The sequence below is a fragment of the Cyprinus carpio genome, chromosome A3 (assembly GCF_018340385.1).
Source record: "Cyprinus carpio isolate SPL01 chromosome A3, ASM1834038v1, whole genome shotgun sequence".
NCBI classification, from domain to species: Eukaryota; Metazoa; Chordata; class Actinopteri; order Cypriniformes; family Cyprinidae; genus Cyprinus; species Cyprinus carpio.
Window position 1 is genome coordinate 26,796,835 of NC_056574.1, and position 16,200 is coordinate 26,813,034.

The window sequence follows — 16,200 nt, forward strand, 5'->3', positions numbered from 1 at the left end:
TAACGTTATATATATATATACATATATATATATATATATACACATACATACATACATTATTATTGCCAGGTAAAGTGAGTTTGAGAGGAGGTCGCTTTAAGAGTAAATATTGTAATAATTATTAATAATACTTTTTATTTTGCATAGAAATTGATTAAATTACAAGGGTGATCATCTCCCTCATGTCTGAATGTAAACATTCTGCTGAATTCTGGAATAATGAATAGTCCAGTTTTTATCTTATTTGTTTTCTTTATAGCGGTTAAAGCTATATTTCTCAAAGCTTTCTGTGTGTTAGTCAGATTCCGATTATACAAAACAACATGTACTGTGTAAAGTGCTACGCAAGTCAACATGACTTGAGCTGATTCTGGAGTTTGATTTCATTGTGTCTGTAGATATCCTGAAAACCATGTAAGACACATGACAGGTGCTGGGGTGAGGGGTCAAAACATACTTGGACACAGAGTTGAGTAAATGGCTTTATATCCATGCTGGTGAGGATCAGATACTACAGATCCATAGACTCACATGACAAACTTAACAAACACACAACCAAACACAAATGCTTAAAATCACAGGTTAAAAAACCACAGCACATCCTGGCAACAGAGGATGGGTTCAAATTTACTGATTAAAAAAACCATAGCATACAATACACACAATATTTCAATTGCAAATACTAACCATTGGAAGTTATTTCTCGTTAATAAGATGCTCATTTTAGTGAATCACTTTACATTTTTCACATAAATAATACCCTATATAGCACCTCTTAGATTTGCATATTTAAAACTACAAAAGAACAATATAAGATATTTAGATTTATGTGTGAATAACAGTACAATACAGAAATTGGTCCTAATCATGATAGTAAAAAATAATAATGAGAATAATAATGCATTTAGGGATAGACTCTACTGGCTAGTGTTAGTGTTAATGCAATCAGATTTAAAAAAAAGTCTAAGATTCTCAATCATACACACTAACACATATACAATATGCATTAATTGTCATATGGATGTGTCTGTGTATTTGAATGTAAGTTTATAGAGGGGTTAATTTCAACTGCACCAACAACACATCTTAATAAAATACCCTTAACAGCCTGGCAGTTTCAATTGATACATATATGGCAAAATCAAAAGGGCTTGGAATGTACTCAAGAAAGCTCTATACATTTTTAAGGCCTCATTTAGGTATATGTATATATTTAGGGCCTCTCTAATATCTTCCTCAGGGTGTTGATGACATCCTCTCCACTGTTCCAGGGCACCACACTGGCCTTGAACTCCCCAGGTTTGGCTTCCTCCATCTCTTGGATCAGTTTGTGCATTGGAAAGTCCCGGCGTGGGAATGCTATATCACCCGGTGACAGTGTGAGTGACGGGCAAAAGTCATTGGCCCCATCACCCACATACAAAACCTTCTGGTACGGGCGTCCGCTCCTCTCTCGCACGCGCTGGGCCACGTACTGCCTCACCACCACTGCTTTGCACATGTTCGCCGGGCATCGCAGGCACTCATGGGAGTGGAAGGGGCGAAGCTGCAGCTGCCCATTATCATCAAAGTGAGCTGGGTTGGTGAAAATACGCAGAAAAAGCGGGAGGAAGCCCAGGTGCTTCAGCCACGTCTCAATGAAGACAGTATTAGCGTCTGACACGCAAACGACTTCAAAGTCCCTTGATGGCTGGGAGAGCAGGAAATGCATCAAAGTGGGGATGCCTGGGCAGGGAGGGAGTTTCTCCACTGTGCCTCGAATAGCCGCCGGTGTGATGCCCTGTTCGGAGAGGTAGGCCAGCACACATTGCATGTATTCATTGTAGCGGCCGGAACGGTAGGTGTCCTTCAACCAGCCGGGCAGGACTCCACCAGGCGCCACAGTTACCATAGAGTCATCGCTGCACTCGTCCACCAGGGTCTCATCAAAGTCAAAGAATATAAGGAAACGCCTGTCGTTAGGGGGTGGAGCCTGAGCTCTGCTACTGTGTTGTTGGTGGTGCTCCTCCACTCCTCTAGGAGGATGGGGTGGGGAAACGCAGCAGTTGAAGACAGAATCCCGCATCATGGATAGAAGCGAAGAACAGCACAGATGTCTTTTTCTTCTCTGACTTCTGCTCTTTTTGCTCAGTCCACTGCAAATGAAAAAGAGCACTCCAGTTATGCCAGAGCTTTAAGCAGACAAAAAAGAAGAAGAAGAAGAAGAAGAAAAACCCAGCTGTGAAAAAAAACATTAGCCCTATTATTGAGCAATATTGAAAATTTACAAAGTCTTATAAAATTCTTATGAGTCATTGCATAGCATCTCCTGCATGCTCCTTCCATTTTTTAAAAAAAAAGTTATTAAAAAAAAAAAAAAAAGTTTCCCCCAAGATACAGATACAAGGTCAAATATTTTAAGTATTGACAAATCTGGCATTCACGTGAATGAATGAATTAACTGAGTCTACACTGTGGTTTTAAACTGATTTTCTATTTGTGCCATTTACTTTTGAATTGTCACAAAAGTTAGGTAATCTTATATTGACAGTTTACAGTGTTAAAATATAAATATGCATTTAATATGTAGTAATATTTTAAGGTATATATAAATATACCTTATAGTTGTGCTTTCCTTGAATTTAACATATTCAAATTTATATGAAGCATTGATTTAATGTCTGAGTTTTGGGGGGTTTAAGTGGTAATCTCATATATAAAAGGAAAACTGAATGAAATGGTATATTTGAGATGCGTCTCATCACGCACTCCTTGTTGCAGGAGTTTTTAACTTCTGTGTCTATACTTATGATGATGCAACTCTTTTCACCTCAACATATCACAGAAGAACACATAGAAATTTACATTTACCAAACTATAGCCTACTCACTCAGAAATTTTTCCATCAAGCGAGAACAGTCTCGTGAACAGTGAACGTTCACAAAATGTACTGTTAAACGATAAAGCCGACTGTAACAGAAGTAGATGGCAGCGTGATTATTTATGTCTCGGATTATAATCAAAATCAGTTACGCAGCATGTCTCTATGACCTTGGTTTCACTTTACATGCATTACAGTACAGATGATGCAACAGATGCACCTGATTTTCCGTGCGTTTTAATACTTAGCTCCAGGTATTGTTTTAAAGTTTAGCAAATAATTAGATTGCAAATTAATTTAAACTATGTGTAAAAATAGTAGCTATGTACTGTATAAGGTGATGACACCATAAAGCCCACAGCATATAAACAGACATACAGGACAGAATATAAATTAGTAGAAGAATTGTCAAGTAAAAGAGCAGCAGACTACCTTGAGCCGGACGTCCAGTTTAGATGTTCATCACTACCGATCGCTGCTTTCTGCGTCTGCCCGGCTTCTCAAAAGTGCTGGAGATTTATGGTCCGATCCTGCTTCACGGAACCACAGTGACGCGCATCGGACGAGCCCCGCCCCTCATCCATCACTGTATCCAAACCCACCGAGAACCTCAGCGACGCGCTTCTCTACAGACCTTTAACAGCTAGGGGATCCGACGCAGAGCTTTTACAATTAAAACACACAAAGAACACCATTAATTTAATAAAGGTAAACAAATGCCGAACTGTAGCCTGCCTGTTTGTAAACAGTGTGCAGCTAAAGCGCAGAATGATCAAACAAACAAACAAACAAACAAACAAACATTCTGATATTTTATGACTAAAATAAAATTGAGAATTTTAAATGGATTTTAATGTGGGTATAGCCTAATTTAATCTAAGATGAGTGCAGTTTGGACGCCGGGTCACTGTTTAATCTTGTAAGAACATGCCGTACTTTAGTTGTTTCTGTAGAGAAATGCTAATGACAGCCTGCTAAAAAGAAAAAAAGAAAAAAGGCTGTTTGAGGGAGGAATGGAAAAGGGAACTGGTTTGTCATGATCACCATTCCTAGAGAGGAAAGTCTTGATACTTCACGGCGTTCATGTCAGTCTATAGACTACTCTACATTCAAATGAACTGTTGGGCACAGGAGAAAAACAGAAAAAAATATTATTTTTTCCGAGAGCATAAGGCAATGCAGTTGTGCCCGTAGCTCTACACAGATGGCGAGATCAAATCTGTGACATTGTGAAGAAAAACAGTGAATGCTAATGTCCTGTTTCACTTTCATTACCAGAGTTCAGTGAGTTCAGGGCTCTCTAATCACGTGCTTAACTGATGTATTACTTCTGCATTCAACACACACACACACACACACGTTGGGTTTACATGTTTTATGGGGACATCCCAAAGGTGTAATGGTTTATATACTGTACCCTTACCCTCACACAAAATATTCTGCTATTTTGGATTAAAAAAATAAATAAATAAAAAATAATAATAATACTAAAATAAATAATTCTTTGTGATTTATAAGCTGTTTTCCACATAGGGACCAAAAATGTCCTCCCCAAGGACGAATTTGGATATTGCATCTTTGTGGACACACACACACACACTAGAGTATATTGATTTATATATTATGAAGCTAACCTTTTTATATAAAAAAAAAAGTTTCACATTCAAAAGTGCTAGTCTTAAAAAAATAAAATAAAATCAGTGCAAGACTAAAACCAAAGCAACTTGCATATAACTTTATCTAATCTTTACTAAACAAGGCCAAAGGTATTAAGAGATTGAGGTCAAACTCATGAAAAAGGCACTTTAGTCATTAAAAATGTCCCACTTATATATACTGCTTACAGTCTCCCCCAAACACAATTACAATGTACACAGAGACAAATTCAGACAAGTGAGTTGTGCTTGTGGCTAATTCATTTTTTACTTCTTTAAAGTTAGCAGAAAGTGTTAAATGAACAATATAAAAAAGGCCCAATGTAAATGCAAGTCCATCATGTTCCAAAAAACAGGAAACCAATACAAAACAGAACTCAGTGAAGGTCAGATGCTTCTGTACCAGACACAATGCTTAAAAAAAAAAAAAAAAAAAAAAAAAAAAAAAAAAAAAAACCTGCACAAAGTTGAGAGGATAGAGAGGATGAGAAGAGATTTGATTAAAAACACCTCACAAGAATAATTATTAATATGGTCTGCTTATTTTTCTTATCTAGCAAGGTTTTATTAGAAAGTGCATTCCATCAACTGATGGAGAATGGAGAGAATCAGACAAGTAGCCCAAAACACTTTGAGTTAAAAAAAAAACAGCACATGACTGACGCCCACCTAAACCAATAAGAGTGCTTCTCAGGTGAGGAGGGCGGGGTTTCTTACAGGACAAACTAGAGTTCTCTGACATACAACAAAGGATCCCAACCAAATCCCAAGTGATTCTCCCCATTTTCCAACAGCCAGCCATCTTTCACATGTCAGACACACAATACACAATTCTGTCAGTTGCGCAAACCTCTTACATGGCAGTAAAGTGCAGAGGACAGATGCCTTTGTCTAATGAGAGAGAATAAAAATAATTCACAATCAATCAATCAGCAGAGTCTGATTGACTCAAGACTTTCAATCACTTTATCTGTGCTGCTCCTAACATCACACTATCAAACACCTAAGCAATCATTTTAACACTCACTCACTCACTCACTCACTAATCATCTGCATGACAAAGAATCATGTACCAGGAAAAGAGAGAGCAACTAAAAAGCAGCTTTTGATACCAGCACCACAGGCATAAGACCAGTCAAAGACACATACACACACACACACACACACACACACACACACACACACACACACACACACACACACACACACACACACACACACACCTCTCCACTCCTACATTCGGTTGAATACATGATTAGAAACAAACCCTTTCTTCATCTTCCAACCCAACACACAGACTCTCACAAGCACGCATCTCAATTCAGCATAGAAATCTGATTTCCTTTTTAAAAAGTCTCACAGAGCATGTTTATCTACTTTACACAAATAAAATATTGGTTAAGCGAGTTAAGTTGTATAGAACTTACAGTAAAACGAATGAATCATCTTTTTTTCCCCTTTAGTTGCAGTCTTCCTATGACACATCACAGCATTGGTCTTCCTTAACAGTCTCAACCTCCGACTGAACACGTCGGAGAGCTACAGGCATTACCCAGTAAGAATAATGTTTTTATTTTATATATATATATATATATATATATATATATATATATATATATATATATAAGAAAAAACCCTCCAATATTTGAATAAAATCACTGACAACCACAATCAGGCAACAGAAACGTTTCAGTCATATAGACTACACTGAGTTTACTGCTTAAGTGCTCTATACTATGTCTTGTGTGATGACTTGTATATGATTCATTATGTAGAACAGGAATATTTTCTGTTGTTGGGAAGACCTGCATTTCTAAGGAGGTTACACTGCATTTTTTGAAATCTAGACCTTTAACCTGTGAATGATTGAACCCGTAGAACCTTTGCAACAGCAGCTGAGTAAATAAAGAGTTCGAGAGAGAGAGAGAAACATGTTTGTGCCATTGAAATCCCAACGGCCCATCAGTTTGATTGCTGTGATAGAGTTTTAAGCGAGGTGAAGTGAATCGGAGTAATGCTTGAGGAAGTTTGCACTTGTGTTCTTGAGATCAGGTCACAGAGATCAGCTGTCTAAAACAATCCTGTTTGGTCACGAGTGCTAGTGGCAACTTGGTTTGTAGTATCAGTTTTGTATCACACACACACACTCACACACATATAAACATTTCATTGCATTTCACTGAGTTCCAGCTTCCCCATTCATGTGAGAATTAGATGAATGCCGTTCGTCTGTTCTGCTCTGCTCTCCAGCGAGCACCTGCTTTCACATTAGTGAGTTTGTGTATGAGAGAGTGTGTTTCAGTGGTGTTGCGGAGCGGCGCCCTGTCGCAGGTACGAGTCCTCGTGCGCGCAGTGGTTTATTGGCTCGCTCTTGAACAGGGCGGGGGGAGGGGGCAGGACAGAAGGCTGCACTGAGATTTGCTGAGGGGTGTGGCTCATCATGGGGGCGTGTCCTGTGTGATGGACAGGAGTGTGTGCGGGGTGATGTTGTGAAGGCAGCGTCTGCATGTGTAAATGAGAGAAGCCATGCGCAGGGACCGCCCGTTGTGGTAGGGGCCCCCCCGCGGTGGGACTGATCATTACGGGGCCCAGAGGCGTTGACTGAGTGGGCTGGGTTGGGCTAGGCATGTGGCTTGAAGAAGGCGTGTGGCCAGTAAGGTGAATGGGAAGTGCCATGCTGGCAGGCTGAAGGGTCACCGGGCTAGTGACCCGGAAGCACTTCTCTCGGTGTGCCTTGAGCATGTTTGAAAAGCGGAAACGCTGGCCGCAGATTTCACAAGGGTATGGCTTTTCCCCTGTGTGCGTGCGTCGGTGCCGCTTCATATTGGGCCGACTGGTAAAACTCTTCCCACAGATCTCACAGATGAATGGTTTTTCACCTGAAGAGAAGCAGAAGGATGGGAGAGAAAAATATTAGATCTTGTTTCCTTCACTGGCAATAAAGCTACAAGGGCAGCTTGACTTAAACGTAGTGTCTGATGTTATTATAGAGAACATCTGGGAGTGTTTAACCACGAGAGTTTAAATGTGTCCACTACAAGGGCAGACTTGAAGGACCAACTGGAGGATACAGAAAACATCAAGAAGACTCGTACACATACAGAACAACCAATACACTTCTAGAATTATTCAATAAACTGATCTGATTCAGAATAATCTGAATTAATGAACACAAGACTGACTTTTTTTAAGTTTCAAGTCTTTAGACTTTAGACTAAATAAACAAATTAACCTGTTTGAATTAAACTGTTCTACTCTTGTAGTATGATTTTTTTTTAGCATAAAATATACATTTTAAAATATTTTACAATTGATTTTTATTGATACAAAAAACACATTTACAATAACCATATTTTAATTTAGTGGTGCTAAATGGGTGCATGATGTTACATTAAACAATTAATGGTCCAATAAATTTTCAATGTGTGTGTTGGTCTAGGTTTCAGAATATATATTTCTGGCCAGCCTCAATTTCCTGTAGTCCTAAATGCAAATGGATTAAGACATTATTGACCCAAAAATCTAAATTCTCTCATCAATTACCAACCCACCTGCCAGATGTATATGACTTTCTTTCATCTATGGAACGAACCAAAATATTTAGAAAAATAATCCAAATCTGTCCGATGCGAGCCCATTTAAATGGGTGCATGATGTTACATTAAACAATTAATGGTCCAATAAATTTTCAATGTGTGTGTTGGTCTAGGTTTCAGAATATATATTTCTGGCCAGCCTCAATTTCCTGTAGTCCTAAATGCAAATGGATTAAGACATTATTGACCCAAAAATCTAAATTCTCTCATCAATTACCAACCCACCTGCCAGATGTATATGACTTTCTTTCATCTATGGAACGAACCAAAATATTTAGAAAAATAATCCAAATCTGTCCGATGCGAGCCCATTTAAATGCAAGTGTATGGGTACCTCAAAGCACACACATTTCACTTCAGCAGACTTTGATTCATCAGCTGGAGTTGTATGGATTACCGCTGTGTTCATTTTGTGTAGTTTTTAAAGTGTCAAATTTAAGGGACCCATTCACTTGCATTATATGGACTCACAAAGATGGATCATTTTTGTGTTCCACAGAAGAAAGTCAGTCATACATGTTTGGGGCAGCATGAGGGTGAGTAAATGATGGGAGAATTTTCATTTTTGGGAGGAGGTAATTAACGTTGTATTAATTAAGTTTTAATTTAAATTGAAAAATATGCAATATGGGCCTGCTTCACTCAATCTGACATTTAGATAGAGTGGCCATTCTGCCCAAATAATTGTATCATTAAAAAAAAAAAAATAATTGTGGCATGTTTTTTAAAAAAAAATTGCTTGGTGTAATGTTTTTTTGGGGGCTACTGTAGATTAGAATAATAATTTTTATAGTAAAAGTAACTTCCAAGTATATGTGAAACATAACAAAAGAGAGTCTATTCATTGACCATGGGTCAGCTCACCTGTGTGTGTCTTCATGTGCTCGTCGAAATACTGTTTCATGTTGAAGTCTTTGCCACACCACTGGCACATAAACTGCTTGTGTCCTATATGAATGCTCATGTGAGACCGCAGCTGGTATTTGTACTGGAACCTCTCGTCACAGTTCTGCACACACACACACAGAAATAGACAGCGTGTGGGTGGATGCTGTTTCAGCCTCACTTCAAATCAGGGCCAGACTGAAGCAATCCCAACTTTGTAATATGACCATAATAACCTGTCATTACGGTTCATAAGCCTGTCATTGACATACTATTTATAGGAATCAGGCCAATCCCACTCGTTCAGACTCTCTCACACTGCACCCTTAAGTGGAACCAATGAGCCCCACCCTGACCACCCTCACGATGTGTGAACCCCCAATGCATTTCAAAGAAAAACCAAAAGAGAATACATTAATAAAGATTCTAAATGAATCTGCATGGAGCAAACAGACTCTGACACTGATCCTAATAGTGATGAGACAAGATTCCTCTGACAAGTAGTTCGTCCAGCCACACTAGGGCTGTCCACAGGGCAGAGAAACTTTTTTTACTTAACCATTTTTGTGGATTTTTAAATCAAGTCTACAAGAGGGTGCCATAAATGTAAACTAAACAGCAACATGTTACATTGTTTGAAGAAAAACATTTTAAAATTAAAGCACATAAAATTAGTTCTTTAAATTTAGTCTATATTTTGTCCATTTTGCTTTAACTACAACAGAAAATGTATTCAAAGAATCTGGCTCTAAAATTCATCATTTTCCACTGATAACCTTAGCTGTGTATTTTGTGTATTCAATCAGCTAAAGCGCCACTGAAATACATGGGGATGTTAACGAAGAGTTTTCCATCCTAACATTGGTTAGAACCGTGTCAAGAAGACAGAAATAAATTAGTGCAAATAGAGTAATTCAAACTGAAATAACTGATATTTCCATGCTAAAAGGAAAAAGCTTGCTTAAAATAATAAATGCATTTTCTGTTGTGTATTTACACACAAACACACAGAGCTCTTGTCACAGGCTGACAAACAGCACTTACATAAACGAGCCAAAAGAAATCAGTAAACACATGTAACAAACAAAATGCTATTAACAGCAATAAGCAAATCTATATTCACTCTCTTATTCAAATATAAAGAAATACAGTGTTGTTTGTGTATGTCAACATCGTGCTGTGGATGCGGCATTTTACTGCATTTGCCAAAAACAAATTAAAGCTGTAAATATAGACAGACTTGAAACGCACACATTTATGAATATAATTAGCATTTTAATATTGCTTGCTTAAGACTATTACATTTTGGGAATGTATTTTAGAGTTTTCAAATGACACATTAATAAAGAGTCACTGATGTTTAAATCTACAGAAAACAGTCAAACACACAAATAAATGGGGGTTCAAATTGGGGAAACCATGGTGCATATGCTTATGTCTGAGCATCATGCACCTATTTAAGGGAAAGGAGGACTTTCTAGAGCAGGAAAAGGGTTTGTGTGGTGTGGTGGTTTGTAACTGGTGTTGGTTCAGGACACAGACTATACAATGGACATTAAGCAAGGATTCAACCTGTACCAACCTTGTAACCAGTATTATATCTTTTACCTTGTATAATCATTTTTTTTTATTGATAATTTAGTAATTTATGGTTTTCTAGGATAAGCAAGTCACTCAATCGGTCTATGGACTTGTATGTCTTTTAACATTAACACATCCCAAATGCATGATTTTATGTATTTGCATTGTATTTTATGGATTTTTTAAACTTCTCTCAGTCACAATATCAGACTTACGAATTGTGTCTGTCATATAATGTGTTCATACCTCACAACGGAAGGGCTTCTCTCCCGAATGCTGCAGTGAATGCACTTTCAGTGACATGCTGCGCTTAAAAGACTTTCCACAGGTTTCACAGGTAAAGGGCATGTCCTTTGTGTGAGCTAGAGACAGACAGAAGACCTATTGTATTGGGCATACAAATGTTTAATATGTATTTTGTTACTGTATAGACATTTAAAGGGGTCACAGGATGCAATTTCAAGTTTTCCTTTCTCTTTGGAGTGTTACAAGCTGTTCATGCACAGATGAGATCCCTAAAGTTGCAAAGACTAAAGTCTCTTAGTATTGTTGCTGCTGCCGTCATGTCGTGGAGACACTGTGTGTTTCATTGTGAAAGTGAAACTACTTTGTTTGGTCTTCCAAAAGAGGACAAAACTAGAAATCAATGGTTAAGTTGTATTTACAACACTGTTCCAGAACAGTTCAACCCAAATATTCAGATGTGTGCAGCGCATTTTACGGAGGACTGTTTACTGAACAAGGGAAGGCTGTGCACAAAGGTTGTTTCTATAAAGTGGGGCAATTCCTACTTTGCAAGGACAGTCTGACGTTTCTGACTCACAACCTGTAAGTACATTTTCATATTTAAAGAATTTGCCGCTGATGATTCAAAACGCTAGTTTTAAGCAGTGTAGAGTAGCACTTGTTGTCTGTCATTTCTCCAATCACAATCATGGTTTTATGTTTATGCGGCCCAATATGCAATGCAACGCAACCCGTAAAAATACAGTATAAGTCATTTTAATCAGTTATGTTCCCACTGGATGCAACAAATGGCTTGTTTCTAATGGGTTTTCGATTTGTTTCAGAAAGGCGTGGCATATACGAGAAACAATAATGTACAGTTTGTGGAAAATAATGTGTTTTTTGTACCTTAAACCGCATAAAAACATTGCATTACACCAAATACACAAAATAATGTTCTTTTTTGCAACATCATATGACCCCTTTAATAATATATCTTGATATTGAAGATGCAAGTGTTCACTCGGGCAGTGCTGAAGTGTGTCTGTGTGCACATTTACTGTACATACCGACCATGTGCTTACGGACATGGGCCATGGTGTAGAATTTCTTCTCACAAATCTCACAGGCAAATTTCTTCTCAGCAAAGCCATGGACAATCTTAATATGCTCGTGGAGGGACCACAGTTTCTTAAAGGACTTATTACATGACACACACTGAGACACAAAAAACAGAGACACACTGTTATACAGTGCAAGAACACTATATTTAGTGGTATATCTACTCAGAGTCATGAATGAAGTCTCCCTCTGCTGGTCAGGACTGATATTAACACATTCCTAACTTTTAATGCACTTCATATTTCAAATCAGATCTGATATTAATACTTCAGTTATCAATTTATTTGAGAATTTATCTCAGTTGGCTGACATTGGTCATTTAATTGCACATGTTAATTTCTCCTGTTTAAAAATATCTGTGCCACTGAAAACACTAATTATTTAATAATAATAACACCATTAAATGTAATCCTTAGCAAATCAATATGAAAAATAATTTTAAAAATTAATATCCATCTTCGTGATGTTGTATTATTTTAAATCTACATATGCATTTAGCAGATGATTTTATCCAAAGTGACTAACAACAGAGGAACAATCTACTACTTTGTTTTTTTATATACTGTGAAGCATGTGACTAGAATAGTGCTATCTGAATTAATTTTTACTTTACACAATTTAAATATTGGTAATTTATTAGCCATAACATGAAAACCATTATTGGTGTAAGCCCGAATTTAAATAACAGTGCATCCCTAATTACAATATTCATTACTGAAGAACAAAGTCACACTTTTACAACTTTAGCTTTAGACAATGTTAATTCAGTATCATATTTTTGTGTTGCACATACACTACTATTTAAAAGTTTGGGGTTGGTAAGATTTTTTAATGCTTTTAAAAGAAGAGTCTTATGCTCACCATGGCTACAATTATTTGGCCAAAATTACTACAAAAAGTTTAATATTGTGAAATATTTTTACAACTAGAAAACAAACTTTTTTATTGTATTCTTGGGGTGATAACACTCAATCAAACAAAAATTGGTGCAACATCCAATCTCATTTCCAATTGAGTCACATTAAATAAGGCCTCTGCTTGGACTAATGTCTATTAACAATACTCATAATTTCCTAAACATGTGGCTTTTCGATACAAGTTTGGGAAGATGCTCTCACCTGGATGTTCTTCTCACAGTCTGTCTGCTGGTGAAGAGCCAGTTCACTCTCCAGCACAAACTTCTTGCCGCACTTGTCGCAGATCTGCATGCGCCTGTGCGTCACATTCATGTGCTTCTCCAGGTACCAGCGGGTGTTGAACACACGTGGACATTTTTCACACGCTAGCGTCTCTTTCTCCTCACCCTCTCCCTTGGCTCCTCCTCCTCCAGCGACTGTCACTCCTGACGTGGAGGAGGTGGAGCTTTTGGCCTCCTTGCCATGTCTACGCTTCTGGGGCGGGCCCTCTGCATTCTTCCTCCTCCCCCTAGTCGTAACGCCGGCGCTTGCTGTGGTTACGCTTCCAGTTGATGAAGCGGTTACGCGGTGACTCTTTCGCAGCGGCGAAGCAGCCACTTGACCCCTGTGCGCCCGCCGCGCTCTCGTTCGCCGACTGTTGTTTTCCTCTTCCTCCTCTTCCAGATCCTCCTCAGCACTGTAGTCATCTTCAACACTGTCATCTTCTTCTTCTTCCTCCTCCTCGTCCTCTTCCTCCTCATCTTCTTCTTCCTCATCCTCACTATTGCTCTTGTCATCTCCGGCAGTGTTTGCATTTGCTGCGTCATCTCCTTTGGACACATGCAGGGTCTGGTTATTGAGGTTGACTTCTACGATGATCTGTCCCCGTTTGAATTCGTCCTCCGCCCCGCCTCCCTCTTCAGCTTCAGCTTCAGAATCTTCCGACATCCCTCCATTTCCGCTCTTTGTCGCAGCCGCGCCGCCCCCTTCCCGGTAAAACGGTTGAGTCGGGGCAGAATGGGGATTTAGGTCTGAGGGCATCTGCGACTCCGGTCTTGTAGCCATCGTGTTGTCAATGACCACCGAGTACGGTTGGGCCGCAGCTTCTCGCTTGAACGGCTTTGCATCAGGAGCAGAGGTGTTGTGGAAGTATGTTTGGGAGGACTGAGTCATTTGCTCCTCCTCTTGAGACATCGTCTCTGGGCCGGACACCTCCTCCTTCAGTGTCTGGCAGGACTTCATCAGCAGCCGATCGCTCAGTTAGACTGGAGTGTTTCCTTCTTTATGTTTGAGAAGAACCACTGTTTCCTGTCAAGGGCGATACAGGAGGCAATGTACCCCTCCTCTCGAATGAATGAGAGGAGGGCAAGAGAGCGTAAAGGAGGAGAGATAAGGAGGGACGCTTTAGCCTAGCCCAAACCGAGCCTCCATTACTTTCACAAGGGCATGAAAGAGAAAGAAAGGAAATGAGAAAAGTGAGACAGGAAGATGAAGAATATGAGTAAGATGAAAAATTTAGGGCTGCATGATAACTCACGATATGGCTAAGTGTGATTATCAGATTACAAAAGACTGTGATTTAACTGAATGAATGCATGCATGTTTCAGAGTCAAACGCAGAACTTATTTTACACACGAGCAGCTCATGATCCAGTGTAATATATCTATAGGATTTTTTTTTAATGGTCATGTTGATATATAATTATAATTTTTTGTCTCCAAATTGTAAAAACAAGCACAGCAAACATTTCCCCAACTCATGTAGTCTTAAAATGTTTCACCTCAAAGTACTCACATGAAATCCGTCTCACTGTGCAACTACTCGCACATTTCTCATCCTGCTCCAAATGAAACTCACCTTGACTTTAAATCCAAACTTCAGTCTCTCAACAGCATCTCGGTTTCACTCGAAAAGACAATAACGGCCCCTCATCTGCAATCTCTGCTGATTCAGCCACAAAGCCTTTCTGTCAGTGATGTGACGGCGTCTCCGCGCCGTTGAACTCAGTGCTTAGATCTCGCAGTCATTACCAGCTGCTCCGAATCAGCACCCTGCAGCCAGGTGCTACCTGAAAGAGAGCATGAAACAATGTGAAATGTTTCGAAAGACAACTGAAAGCAATTATATCAAGGAGTCAACTAAGATGTCATATTTAATTCAGTACATCAAAGCAGGTAAATGAACCACAAGTACCATTGAAACAAGAGCAGTGTGTCATCAAACACAGATATTGAAGAATGAGTACAATAGTGCTTTATAACAAGCAGTATAACAACACCTCTACAATTATAGACATCACAATGACTGTTACCTGGTAAAACCTTCTGGTCTTCAAATCAGGTGCCATACATCCTTTATGTGTGTGAGTGTGTGTGAGAGAGAGAGAGAGAGAAAGCAAGAGAATAAGAGAGGGAAAAAGAAAGAAACGAAACTGCAGCCTGGTTAAGGTGTAGACATCTTGAATCTCACTACTAATCAGATACACACACCAAACCGCAAGCGTTTCATTTCTCAGCGTAAGTGTGTGTGAGCAGCTCAAAATTAAACCACAAGAAGTTAAGTACAGAAAACACACTGACACAATGGGGAAGAAAACCTCACATATTTTCATATTCTGTACATATTTTTTTTAATACTGACAAATGTGGGGTAATCTCACACACTCCATTACTACAACATGTCACAACAAGCAACTCATCCGTGCTGAAGTTGCCAGCTGAAGTGTTGCAATGTGGTTGCTGGGGTGTTGTTTATTTGCCAAGTAGGCCTGTAGTGATTATTTGATCTGATCATGAATGTTTAACTGCAATTATTGTGAACTTTAAATTCCAGTCATATATTGCAATCCAACAGTTAGACAAATACTTAAGAGCACACAAGCATTTTTATGCTTCTCTTTCTTGTGCAGTAGTGCATAACGAGGGCACGTGACAGTGAATATTTTAGGAAAGAAATATGTTATTACTGCATAAAATAACAATATTCTTAATTATTAAAAAATACAAGGCGGACTTAAGAGGAACCAAGCAAAAAGCAAATATAGTAATAGTATCTATATATCTGTATATCTATATATCTATATATCTATATATATCTATATATCTATCTATATCTATATATCTATATCTATATCTCTATATATCAACAAACCTATATATCTATATATCTATATATATCTATATATCTATATATATCTATATATATCTATCTATATATATCTATCTATATATATATATATATATATATATATATAATATATATATATATATATATATAAAGAGAGAGAGATAGAGAGAGAGAGAGATCATATATTAATTATATATTTTTAATAATGGTTCTTGCTAGTGATTTAAACAAACCCCTATATTAAATTATATAT

At 38.3% G+C, this 16,200-nt stretch overlaps 2 protein-coding genes across 7 annotated transcripts; both read right to left on the minus strand.

Annotated features, from left to right (window-relative positions):
• Positions 1 to 469: 469 nt before the first annotated feature.
• Positions 470 to 14,813, minus strand: LOC109057067 (probable phosphatase phospho1). 4 transcript variants are annotated; one of them, XM_042726984.1, is made up of 4 exons: positions 14,679 to 14,813; positions 3,293 to 3,523; positions 2,870 to 2,949; positions 470 to 2,135 (listed from the first exon to the last, which is right to left on the minus strand). In XM_042726984.1, exon 4 carries the CDS (start codon positions 2,066 to 2,068, stop codon positions 1,214 to 1,216), a length of 855 nt encoding a protein of 284 aa, XP_042582918.1. In that variant the 5' UTR covers positions 2,069 to 2,135; positions 2,870 to 2,949; positions 3,293 to 3,523; positions 14,679 to 14,813; the 3' UTR covers positions 470 to 1,213. The 4 variants fall into 4 exon arrangements, with proteins under 4 accessions (XP_042582918.1, XP_018929812.1, XP_018929818.1 ...); XM_019074267.2 differs by lacking the exon at positions 2,870 to 2,949; XM_019074273.2 differs by lacking the exon at positions 2,870 to 2,949 and having other exon boundaries at positions 470 to 2,171.
• Positions 6,112 to 14,818, minus strand: LOC109054042 (zinc finger protein 652-like). Of its 3 annotated transcripts, XM_042726972.1 has the most exons (7): positions 14,679 to 14,818; positions 14,011 to 14,253; positions 13,043 to 13,911; positions 11,873 to 12,020; positions 10,824 to 10,939; positions 8,976 to 9,120; positions 6,112 to 7,394 (listed from the first exon to the last, which is right to left on the minus strand). In XM_042726972.1, exons 2-7 carry the CDS (start codon positions 14,060 to 14,062, stop codon positions 6,814 to 6,816), a joined length of 1,911 nt encoding a protein of 636 aa, XP_042582906.1. In that variant the 5' UTR covers positions 14,063 to 14,253; positions 14,679 to 14,818; the 3' UTR covers positions 6,112 to 6,813. The 3 variants fall into 3 exon arrangements, with proteins under 3 accessions (XP_042582906.1, XP_042582901.1, XP_042582903.1); XM_042726967.1 differs by having other exon boundaries at positions 13,043 to 14,253; XM_042726969.1 differs by having other exon boundaries at positions 13,043 to 14,253; positions 14,616 to 14,756.
• Between the last annotated feature and the right edge of the window lie 1,382 nt (positions 14,819 to 16,200).

Coding starts and splice junctions, on each gene's coding strand:
- LOC109054042 (XM_042726967.1), bottom strand. CDS start 14,062: ATGAAGTCCTGCCAGACACTGAAGGAGGAGGTGTCCGGCCCAGAGACG. Junction 12,021..13,042: donor ACTGTGAGAAGAACATCCAG/GTGAGAGCATCT, acceptor TTTGTGTCTCAG/TGTGTGTCATGTAATAAGTC. Junction 7,395..8,975: donor GCACATGAAGACACACACAG/GTGAGCTGACCC, acceptor GCTTCTCTTCAG/GTGAAAAACCATTCATCTGT.
- LOC109057067 (XM_019074267.2), bottom strand. CDS start 2,068: ATGATGCGGGATTCTGTCTTCAACTGCTGCGTTTCCCCACCCCATCCT.